Source organism: Cottoperca gobio, chromosome 14 (assembly GCF_900634415.1).
Source record: "Cottoperca gobio chromosome 14, fCotGob3.1, whole genome shotgun sequence".
NCBI lineage: Eukaryota > Metazoa > Chordata > Actinopteri > Perciformes > Bovichtidae > Cottoperca > Cottoperca gobio.
The window spans coordinates 3985171-3997934 of NC_041368.1; the positions used below are offsets into that span (position 1 = coordinate 3985171).

The 12764-nt window shown below is 42.7% G+C and overlaps 1 protein-coding gene across 1 annotated transcript in view; it reads left to right on the top strand.

Moving 5' to 3' along the window:
* kirrel3a (kirre like nephrin family adhesion molecule 3a) overlaps nt 1-12764 on the top strand; it is a 153916-nt gene that overhangs the window by 112183 nt on the left and 28969 nt on the right. Inside the window, 1 exon segment of the mRNA XM_029448752.1 lies at nt 9351-9501. Within this exon segment, the coding sequence (XP_029304612.1) occupies nt 9351-9501 (151 nt within the window).

Below are 12764 nucleotides of genomic sequence, written 5' to 3' on the forward strand. Positions count from 1 at the left end.
AATGTGTCTTTTATCCTGTGTTGCGTTGTCAGATGAATTAGATATCAACTTCAGTGAGAGTGCTGTAGCAGAAATAGTGAGGACACCAGTCATGCAGAGAAATGATCATCCCTCTCTAGTGGCAAGTCTATTGACTCATCGCATTGCATCTGTCTGTGTGTTTACCTCCGAAAAAGGTCTTGTGAAGACACATGATCAATAAACTGTTGTTAACAAACAGTAAAGAGCAACAGTCTATCCATTTGTCTTGTCCATATGAACTTCTTCCACCTTGGCCCCACAATGTTATAAAATATAATATAATATACACTGGTTAGACCCATAGACTGTATAAAATATGGACGTAGACATAGGTTTCTGAAGAGCCGCTGTGGCATTTTGGCATTAGCGACACCGTCTATCTCCCGGCTTATCAAAAAAAGGCCGTCATCGGTGGAGTTGAGGTGGGTGATGTAGCAAAGCAGATAGTAAGCGGCTAGCGACCTGAGACACCCACCTGTCACTCAAAGCGGCCACGCCCCTAATAATGCTTAACTTCTTAATATAATTAAAACGGGTGAGATATATAAAAATATATATGGCGGGAGTACCAAAGAAATGAGAGTCCTTTCTGCAACTTTGGATTCATACTGATAGACAAACTATGAAAAAGAACAGCCCCCCGTTTAGAGCACAGTAAACACAACATAACTATAGGCCGACGCCACACACAGAGATTTTAAGATAGCAGTGTTATTTTGACTGGCTCTCAAATTTTGCGTGTTTTCCCTACTTTTGGTTAGAAGTTTGCTTTTTTTTGCTTTTTTTTATAATTGACATACATTTAGAAAGTATGGACCCAGCAGAGTAGATGAAATACTGCCCCCTGTTTTTGGAACAGGCATTACACATTGCACATGTAATGTTGGGATTGACTATAGTAAGTAACTGTGATGTATGTGGTCTTTAATGACTGTATATGAAGAAGAGCAGGAATATGTGTATTCATCTATTTACTTCTCTACTAGACATGTTCTCACACAAGGCCACAGCTATGCAAAGCTGGTACAGACAGATCGAGGAAGACTCTACGCTGAGTGAGAACAAAGAATAAATAACAACTTTGCTAACATTTCTGAAGACATGATTTAATTTTTTTTAAAGCCTACAGCACAACAAACGAACAACAAGGAATGTTCCCCTGTGGGTAGAGAAGATAACAGTTTTCTTTCAGGGTTGTGGAAATGTCATTTTTCTTTTGTCTCTACTCTGCCCTCGTTGTCTGTAGTTAAACACTTCAGGGATGCTTGTTTACTTTTACAGTATATTAATTTTTTTATTTAACAAAACTCAGATTTGAGCATCAAACTCTTTGCCCCCAGCTCCAGATTGTCTCATCCCTTTAAGAAAAAGCATTATTTCAATAGCTTTTTCTTTTTCAAATCAACAGTACATAAGACAGCAGCCACTAACTGAGGCATATGGTTCATAGTATGAAAGCATTTAGTTGCAAGACAGCAAACAACTTCAAAACTGGAAGAAGACATCAAAGACATCATTGAGTAGAAATATAGAATCATGAACACATGAATATGATGGTTTGCAATAAAACACCAAACTTAAAATAACATGGACGGGTATAATTACACCTATATTATCACATATTATATCATATCATGTTAACAAGGAATTGTTTTCTAAATATACCAGCAGTTAAATCAATGCAACTCTGTAACCGTACAACAGCCGTCATGGTTACCTCTGGACTGTGTCAAATAACTTCATATAAACTGTTAATATTTTCAAATATTGGAGCACTCTGGATGAGATCAGAAAACTAAACCCAAACCAAGATGTGGCCAGCCAACATGGAGGTGCATTAGATTCTAAGATTACGATTTGACAAAGAAGGTTTCACTCATGATAGAAGCATGCTTTTCCTACATCCTTAAATGTAAAGTACCCCTCCGCCAAACAACCACCCCTCCCCCGCTGTCCCTTTGCAGTTATTTTACCATTCCTTCAAACACCTGTCCTCAAAAAGGTTTGCTACATCAATTTAATGTCAGCTGAGATGTTTTAATTTGATCCTCAGGGCGAGAGGGAACCTTCCCGTCATGCTTTAAACATGAGAAAAATTTAGAAAATGTTCCAATGTTGTTAATTATTGATGTTTTCTTTGGCAGTTTGTTCACTTTGTTCAGTCCCGGGCTGGAAACAGAAAAAGTGAGAGGTCCTTTTAATGGCGTATTCCCCTGATGTAGAGTCTTAGTGCAGTTAAGCTTTGTAGATGTGGCAGGCCAACAGCCCTTGATTCATTATAGAAACTCATAAATTAGACAGAGCCAAGTCACTTAAACATGTTTATTAAAGACAGACACAGCTTCTCTCATCAATAATATACATATACATGCCATATTACATTACTCCATATGACAGTATGCACTTACTATTTTCCAAATTAGCCAGAGAGGGAATCTTGTGTGTAATTTCTTTGTGCCTTGGACTGTTTTATGTGACATAATGGTTGCATGTATGTATGCATTTATGTATTTGCTCTGCTGAAGTACCTTGTGTAAGATTTACGAAGCAATGCCTATTTGGCAGTGAAATGACATCTATTCAGGGAAGAGATTAATAATTAAAGCACTCACTTTGCTTATTTTCCATATGTAAATAAGTTCATGAGCAAAATCATTATAATAGGGTCATATATCATTTCAGTTCATTCCAAATAAAATTTGTGACCAATTCAAAATCTAAGAACTTGTGGGACTGTTATAAAAAAATTAAAATAATGTAGCTTTCCATTAAAAAAAGAGGGTTGAGTTTTTCTATTATCCAGTCTATCACTGCCACGGTGGGAATATGTTGTCCTGCATCACGCCAAACCCAGCAGCTATTCTACTCTTTGATGATTGGTAAATTATTAATAATACCGGCCTAACAATGAACGATTGTTATTCAAAAAGTTCAACAGATTTTAGTCTTTTTTTTTTGTGTTTTATATTCATTTATAGAGATTACTGTTTGAGGAGGCCTGCAAAAGCATGAGGAGGTAGCAGTATTATTATAGATCCACTTGTTTTGAGTAACACAATCTTCAACAACATTTAAAGTGCTAGGTGTAGTGTTATCCTTGAAACCAATTGTTTGATTCTTAATATTGTGCAGAATAAAGCAGGTGTGACAGAGTGGAGGCTTTGTATATTATATATTTAAATAGTAGAAGAATGGAAGAGATATTATAAAGAAAGTATGTACCTACCTCAGACTTTAAAGCTGAATCCAAGTGAGGAGAAGAAGAAAAGTAAATCCTCGGGTGTATCATTCAGACATTTGTTTCAGGCTATTTAATTTTTAATGACCAATCTTTGAAACACTTTTAAATCTCAAGTTTGGCATGGAAGCTGCAGTTACAAAATTAATTGGAAAACAAAAATGTATAAGGATCAGTCATTTACAGCAATCTGGAATTATATAATTAAAATCTCTTCTTAATGTGAGAAACTTGACAAATGTGCTTTGGATTAATTTGCATCGAGACTAACACCTCCTTACAGACATCCATCCATCCATCCATCGTCTACCGCTTATCCGGGGTCGGGTCGCGGGGCCAGCAGCTCCAGTAAGGAACCCCAATCTTCCCTTCTCCGGGCCACATCCTCCAGCTCCGACTGGAGGATCCCGAGGCGTTCCCAGGCCAGTGAGGAGATATAATCTCTCCACCGAGTCCTGGGTCTTCCCCGGGGTCTCCTCCCAGCTGGACTTGCCTGCAACACCTCCCTAGGGAGGCACCCAGGTGGCATCCTTACTAGATGCCCGAACCACCTCAACTGGCTCCTTTCAATGTAAAGGAGCGGCGGCTCTACTCCGAGTCTCTCACGGATGGCTGAGCTTGTCACCCTATCTCTAAGGGAGACGCCAGCCACCCATCTGAGAAAACCCATTTCACCCGCTTGTACCCGTGATCTCGTTCTTTCGGTCATGACCCAGCCTTCATGACCATAGGTGAGGGTAAGAACGAAGATCAACCGGTAGATTGAGAGCTTTGCCTTCTGGCTCGGCTCTCTTTTCGTCACGACGGTGCGGTAAAGCGACTGCAGTACCGCCCCCGCTGCTCCGATTCTCCGGCCAAACTCTCGCTCCATCGTCCCCTCACTCGCGAACAAGACCCCAAAGTACTTGAACTCCTTCACATGGAGTAAGGGCTCATTCCCTACCCGGAGTAGGCTATCCACCGGTTTCCTGCTGAGAGCCATGGCCTCAGATTTTGAGGTGCTGATCCTCATCCCAACCGCTTCACACTCAGCTGCGAACCAATCCAGTGACTGTTGAAGGTCACAGACCGTTGATGCCATAAGGACCACATCATCTGCAAAGAGCAGCGATGAGATCATCAGGTCACCGAACTGCAACCCCTCTCCTCCACGACTACGCCTCGATATCCTATCCATGAAAATCACGAACAGGATTGGTGATAAAGCGCAGCCCTGGCGGAGGCCAACATTCACGGGAAACGAGTCCGACTTACTGCTGAGTATCCGGACACAACTCTCGCTTTGGGAGTACAGGGATTGGATGGCCCTCAGAAGTGACCCCCTCACCCCATACTCCCGCAGCACCTCCCACAGTATCACCCGGGGGACCCGGTCATACGCCTTCTGCAGATCCACAAAACACATGTAGACCGGATGGGCGTACTCCCAGGCCCCTTCCAGGAACCTTGTGAGAGTGAATAGTTGGTCTGTTGTTCCATGACCAGGACGTGAAGTGTGATATCCCTGTAGTTGGCACACACTCTCTGGTCCCTGTTTCTAAATAGGGGAACCAACACCCCGGTCTGACACCCCCTAGGCACTGTCCCAGACTTCCACGCAATGTTGACGAGGCATGTCAACTAAGACAGCCCCTCAACACCCAAAGCCTTCAGCATTTCTGGACGGATCTCATCAACCCCTGCGGTTTTGCCACTGTGGAGTTGTTTGACTACCTCAGTGACTTCCATCAGGTAAATTGACGATGATCCCCCATCAACTTCCAGCTCTTCCTGTACCATAGAGGGCGTGTTAGTCGGATTCAGGAGTTCCTCAAAGTGCTCCTTCCGCCGCGCGATAACCTTCTCAGTCAAAGTCAGCAGGGTCCCACCCTTGCTGTACACAGCTTGGATGGTTCCCCGCTTCCCCCTCCTGAGGTGCCGGATGGTTTTCCAGAAGCACCTTGGTGCCGACCGAAAGTCCTTCTCCATAGCTTCTCCGAACTTCTCCCACACCCGCTGCTTTGCCTCTGACACGGCAGAGGCTACCGCCCTTCAAGTCCTTCGAGGGTTACCGCCCCTTGAGGCACCTAAGACCTTGAGACCACAGCTCATCACCGCAGCTTCAGCAATAGAGGTTTTGAACATCGCCAACTCAGGTTCAATGCCCCCAACCTCCACAGGGATGTCTGAAAAGCTCCGCCGGAGGTGTGAGTTGAAGATCTCCAGGACAGGGGCTTCCTCCAGACGTTCCCAGTTCACCCGCACTACCCGTTTGGGCTTACCAGGCCTGTCCAGAGTCTTCCCCCACCCCTTGATCCAACTCACCACTAGATGGTTATCAGTTGACAGCTCCGCCCCTCTCTTCACCCGAGTGTCCAAAACATGTGGCCTCAGATCAGATGATATGATTACAAAATCGATCATTGACCTTTGGCCTAGGGTGCTCTGGTACCACGTACACTTATGAGCATCCTTATGTTCGAACATGGTGTTTGTTATGGCCATTCCATGACTAGCACAGAAGTCTAACAACAAACGATCCTCGCAATCACGCCTCTCCAGGTGTCGCCATCGTTTCCCACGTGTGCGTTGAAGTCTCCCAGCAAGACTACAGAGTCCCCTACTGGAGCCCCCTGCAGGGCTCCATTCAGGGTCTCCAAAAAGGCCGAATACTCCGAACTGCGGTTTGGGGCATAGGCACAAACAACAGTCAGAGTTTTCCCCCCCATAACCCGGGGTGAACTCCAACTCAGCCGGTGCTCAGCCGGGGACTTGTGGGTATTCCCACACCCGCCCGATGCCTCACACCTTGGTCAACTCCGGAGGAGAATAGAGTCCAACCCCTATCCAGGAGTACGGTTCCAGAGCCAAGACTGTGCGTAGATGTAAGCCCCACCAGATCCAACTGATAGCGCTCCACCTCCCGCACTTGTTCCGGCTCCTTCCCCCAAGGAGAGGTGACGTTCCACGTCCCCAGAGCCAGCCTCTGCTTCCCGGGTCTGGTCCGTCGAGGTCCCTGACCATCACTGCCACCCATGTGACAGCACACAGCGCCCCAGCATTTTTTCCCATGAGTGGTGGGCCCACAGGATGGATGGATGGGAGGCACCACGTAGCTTCTTCAGGCTGTGCCTTCTTCTCGGCCTGGCCCCAGATGGGGGCCCCGGGCTTTGTCCGGGCAGGGTCTCTCCTTTCCTTTCACTTTTTTTCATGAAGTCATTTTGAACCATTCTTAGCCCCTTGCCTGAGACACAAACCTCTCCACCACGATAAGGTGATGGTTCCCAGAGAGACAGACAACACAACATTATTGTTTCTACTGTTTGCCATTCTTTTCACACGTTGCAAATATGTTTCACTTCAGAAATTCAAATTAACCTTTAATTAATATGAATGGCCCTGGATCAGGACGTATGGAGGACTCTTCCCTTTAGAGTACTATGCCTATCTGTAGTGACCATAGCCACACTAAGGTGCACTTCAAATATATTTTTCATATCATTGCTCTACAATAGAAAATGTATCATTGCCTGCAAAAAAAATGCAGAACATATTCATTCACCTCAGAAATAGCCTTCTAGCTGTCAATGTCACATTGATGTCAACCAATGTGATCCTTACATCATCTTCCACTCCCTATTCATGTGATAAGAAAAAGACTGAAAAGCACTTTGAAAGGAGTGTGTTTGTGTCACTGAACTTAAGTATTAAGTTAACATTCATCTATACTGTAGGCCTGAACATCAATATGCAAGGTGCAAGTGTTGATGTAGGATTTTTAGGATATCATTCTTCATGTCATATCATCATGATGGCATGAGTTTTTGTTTCTGTCGCAATTGAGACAATCCCAGGGAAAATGATTGCGTTTTTCCCCATGTCAGTGCTGTAGGGGGAGGTGTGTTATCCATGTGCATTGCTCTCTGTAAAAAGAAATTGGTGAAAAATCTGACATAGCCTAGACACTGTGCCCCACAAACTATGAGGCCGCGTAACATTCACTTGTACTTTCCCTTCAATTCATTCATATCCCCTATTCTGTCACTCTTCACTGCCTCTGCTGCATCGTCTCTAGGATAAACTAACAGTTCAAACAGCTCTGAACCACCAACTTCGATGTCAGGTAAGGTGGATACTTGGGTGGAACTGAAGCTGTATAAGTGCACAGTGGATTGAGTAAGCAGGCAGGAGGGAATGCATTCTTTTTCTATTGGCTCCTTGTAATACACTCAACTATTGTTGCCCCAAAGTGATGAATACAGTGGTGAAGGCTCTTTTCTCAGGTGAGCTTTTCCCGAGGGATTGAACTGGGTCTTATGTACAGAAATAATCTGGACACTCAGCTTGTAGAAATATTCCCCATCAAATACAATCTGTACCCTGGGAAAGATGGAAGCACCATTGGGAGTGGATGCCTGAGCCCATTCAAGGCCCAAAGGCTTTTTGCAGTTATCCCAGTGGAGCTGATTTTCAGTTATTTAATGTTCTGGATAGATAATTGTTCTATTTCCCAAGTCTTTGTTTCTGTTACCTTTACTTAATTCTTTATGCAATAATGTTTTATTTGGAGGAGACTTTGCTCTAAGATCAGAAATTAAACAAACTATTTGACAGGGGTTTATAGAGTATTGTAGGTGTTTTAGAAAATGTACCTGTCACGTGTGCAACAAGGGAAGGACCCAAACGCAGGACACAAACTTGGAGCAATAGGTGGGAGGTTTATTGAAGGGGTTTCCAGGGAAAGGGGACGGAGGATGGAGAACATCCAGCTCGTGGAGGCAGAGGGTGAAGTGGGTAGCAGGTAGCAGGCAGGCGGGTGGACAGGAAGCGAGGGATCCTGTAGCACAAAAACCAGTAAGAGTTAATACAAAAAAACACACAAGCAAATGTACTTGAATCCACAATTCAAGCAGCCAGAGACGCAAACTACCACTGTAACTGAGTAGACAATCTAGCGACGAGTGGCTGAAGACTTGGGTTGATATACTGCTGGGTTGATGAGTTAATGGATGGCAGGAGTGAGGCTTGGAGCAGGTGAGTTGACTGAACTGCAATCAAGGGAGAGTGAGGGAGGCGACACGCCCACAACACAGACACATACACAGAGAGAGAAACAAGCAGGCGACACAGGGAAATGACAATGAATGACAAGAGCCGTGACAGTACCTGTACCTTTTTTTGTTTTTTTTTACTGTTTCTCCTAAGCACCTAAATGCACAAGGACAAGTTTTCAGTCACTTACTATCAACTGAATTACCACTAGGGGTGTCACAATTCTCCAAATCTATGATTCGATTTTAAGGCAACGATTTGATTTGATTTTCGATTTGATAAAAAAAAAAAAAATTCAGCAATGATGCCGATGCAATTGTTGGAGTCTGGATTCATAAAGATCAACAAATCATTGGTTTTATGCCCTTACAACTGTCATTTAGATTTACATGGATATGCTACATGGTGTTGGGGTTCGGTATGAGAAAGTATGGTTTATTTACAAATATTTCTGATAATTAATATTAATACAATTATTAACCGGTACACAATACAAAGGTTAAAAAAATCATTGTGTTTCCTCTTGACTATATACATGTGCTCAGCACATGTTATTTGAGCTATTGGATTTTGAGATTGAAAATGTAATGTTTGATCGTGAATGTGCATCTAGAAAAAAAAGGTTGTAAAGTCACACAATCATGTATTCAAGTATTATGTTGGAAGCATAAGTATGTATGGAATATGTACACAAATGTGAGGGTGTGTGTGTGGAAGAGAGAGAGAGTGTGCGTGGTCCTGTAACCGTCTCTACATGCTCTGCGTACGCGTGCACAGACGTGTGTAAAACAAAGGGGACATAAGAAGTGGGAGCTTTGAGTCTTTATATCTGTGTGTCGCTGTGTTAAAAGGCAACTAGACAAACTATTGTGAGATCGTAACGTGTATGATAATGGTGCCGGGTTAAGAAGCGTTATGCTCTTTATGCTACATGAACTCAAGTTCAAACAACAATTGCATTGTTTTTTCTGTGTTGATGAAATGATGATCTTGCATGGATAATACATGTACTGTATATGACTTTTTGAAACACTTCTCTCTTTTGTCTTTGATTCCTCAGACGTTGTTGCGGGATGGTAAGAGGGAGAGCACAGTCAGCACACTCTATCTATCTCCCTCCAACATTGAGTCAGGTCAGCAGATCACCTGTCGAGCTTCAAACAAAGCAGCCCCCAACGGCAAAGATGCTTCTGTCACAATCGATATTCAGCGTAAGTACAAACTTCAAATAAATTAGCAGCCCTCACGGTACGTTTCACCTAGATGTACGACATTTGCAAAGCACGTGTATCACAGTTAGAATAAATAAAAAGTCTGGGTTTGGGGCAATTGTCTAAATCCAATAGGAAGTCTGCCATTTTGAATTTAGTGTGATTTGTTTTGGTATTATTTTACTATTTTTAGGCTCTATACTTTAAGTAACTGCGACAGATTTCATCCAATCAACTTAACATTGTGTCAGCATCTTCTAATGACCTTGAGGATGAAAAGCTAACAATTTACCAAGAACCAGGAAGTTAGTATAACTTGAGCATACATTCTCCAATCTGCTCCAAATGTCTTATGCTTGATAAGAGTTGCAGTCTGAAGACATCTAGATGCAAATATTGACTCATATTCATAGTGCCACCTGCTGTCAACAGGAAGTCAGCCTTATGTGACAAACATCATCCGATTTACCTGAAAATTATATTGAGTGGTCTACACATGATATAGAGCAATACAATGTGTTTTTAATTGCATGTTCTCTAGAACCATATAGTGGACATAGCAAATGGTGCAATAACTGCAGGTATGACATATCTAGCATAACACACTCCATGCAATACATCATTCATAACTCGTGCACCCAGTCTCCAACGGTCACGTTAATGCGCTGCAGCGTTAACCGGCGTCCCGCCAGTACCTCCGACATGTGTGGATGTGCAAGGACCCGTTCATCCCTGCTTTCAGATTTTGTTTTTGTATCTGTCCCTGGTGCTTCCGGTCTATGTGTTTTACATATAAATGTCATTGTTATCATTATTATTACCTCTTCATAGTGTCATTCAAACACAGAAAATATGGCACCTCTATGAATAATTAAATTGTTAAATGATATTATATTGATATTATTTGACAAAAACTTTTTTTACACAATTCTGAACTCTCCATGGTTCCATGGTTTTGAAATGGGAGGCTTTTGTATTCCTCACAGCGCCTTCAAATCCATTAAGTATGACTAATAAAGCAAAAAATTCTATTCAGAGATGCATTTTTGTTTTGACAGATCTTTTCTTCCTATCCATGAATTATTTTTCCATTTCAGTTTTGCCATCCAAAAAGAACGGAGCACATAGGGTATAGCTTTGGACTGACTGAGATGCGTGAGCTAAATGATTATTGTAAGAATGGCACCCTAATCCTTTTGTCATACAAAAGAACGGCAGTACCGTATTCCTTTGAAAGTGGAGAGTTAAAATAACAATTGTTTGATACTACCCCTCCACTTGTGTTTTTGAATGGCCTTGAACTTTAGTGGCATTTCTGGTAATAGAGCTCCCTGGCATCCACTGACTCTGGCTCCAAACTCCTACAGAGACCCTGAATGTGCCTATCTTCAGGAAACAGCCAATCCAGTCTGCCTCCACAGCAAAGTGAGGGCTATTTGGAGTAACGGCCCTGCCATTAGTTTGTCACATTGGGCTAAACCATTCCCAATGCAGTATTTGAGACAAATGCTTAAACATGCACTCTTTGTTTAGTTTAAAATGCACATACTGCATTGCTGTGAGGTGAGGATGTGCACTGGGTGAGGTTGTTTTGGAGAGGGAATGTTAAAACACAAAGAAGCAATTCAGCAAGTTTTGAATGGCAGCCATGAGCTCATGAGCTTTGCAGTTTGACGGTAGGAGGGGGGGGGGGTCAGGTGACAGGTGCTGGATGAATAAGTTATGATGGCACTGTCAAGGTGGAGAGGCTGCAGAGACTCATGGAGGTCTAAGAAAGCGTAGCACCTCACCACTGGGGACAGCCAATGTTAACCACTGGCTGTTAATATTGATGGGAGGCAGCTGCTGCTATCTCAGACAACCACTCTGCAGCCAACACTCTGTACTGCACTGGCAGAATGCCTTCAGGGCACCAGGTATAGGCCAGGCAAACACATAGGGTTAGTCTGGGGCTCTGGCTCCCAGGCAGGTCGACCTCTGGTCACCTGGGCAGTCTTGTCGTGATCTTAATTTGAGTTAGATGCTTCTATCGTGAATCAACCCAGTAAACGTATTATTTATATCAAAGCATTTATTAATGTGATATGACAGCATAGAAGATATAGACGGCCATGGAAAATTCCATTTCACTAATACACAGTCCACATTTAAGTGGTTACCCTGCCTCTCAGCTCTACGGAATTGTGTCTTTTCACTTTTCATCAGTTTTACATTTTGCCTAATTTTCTTCCCCTGGGGCGTTGTCCTCTCTGATTGGTTGGCTGGGGCCAGGTCCGGTTGACCCCTTGTTGGCGTGTAAGCGTGTCCACGCCTCTTAGTGCAGATGTCTTCGTTGGGATTCTTCACTCTCCCTCTCGAGGAGGGGCGTACCTTTAGCATGTTTACACTAACATTTCTTTACCTGTAGCAGTGAATACATTCAGTACATAATACTTATTTTCAGTAGCAAACTAATACATATAGTAGTTAACTATTACAAATTGTAGTAAACAAATACATATTAATACATTCAGGAGTTAATTATATCACAGTCTACAGCTCACCAAAAACTTCTAATATAATTTGGACATTTAACACACAGATATTAAAATGATATCAATCTTCTATGTCCTGGGTAAGGCAACAACTGGCTTTCCTAAATGTTCAGAATATCCCTTTAATGTATACAGTAAACATGGCAAAGCTCAATGCATTTATAGCTACAATAAAGTAAATCAGAGCGGATGGATCATATGTATGGAAGATCTGTGTACCTGAGTAACATGAGGAGAATCAGGTCTGGCAATTAAAAAAGTTTGTTATTTTGCAGAGGGTCTTTAATTGTGTGTTGTTCCTCTCCCTACAGTGAGCTGTAGGAGTCAGGGCACAGATGAGCCTAGAAGTGGACTCTGTCCCTGGGTAATTGTAAAAAAGGGAGAAGCTTTGAAGGTAATTGCACAAAAAGGAGGAGTGTGGGCTAAATAATGCATTTGTCTTTGATAATTAATAACCAAATGCAGAAGTGTAGTGTCCACAAAGGTCCCCAAGGACACCAAAAAGACACACATAATAAAAATGCTAATGTGCTCTTGTGTAACATCTCCAAAGTACAGCCACAGCCAAAGTAGAGCCACACTCAAGTATAACATAGTGTGGTTTATCACACTGTTCTCCCATGAGTCTGATTTATGTTCTCACTATTTCCTTTGTTGTGGGTGTACTTTCTATTAAACTCCAAAGTGTGACCTAATGAAATCCACAGACAAAAGTTAATTACCCACTGT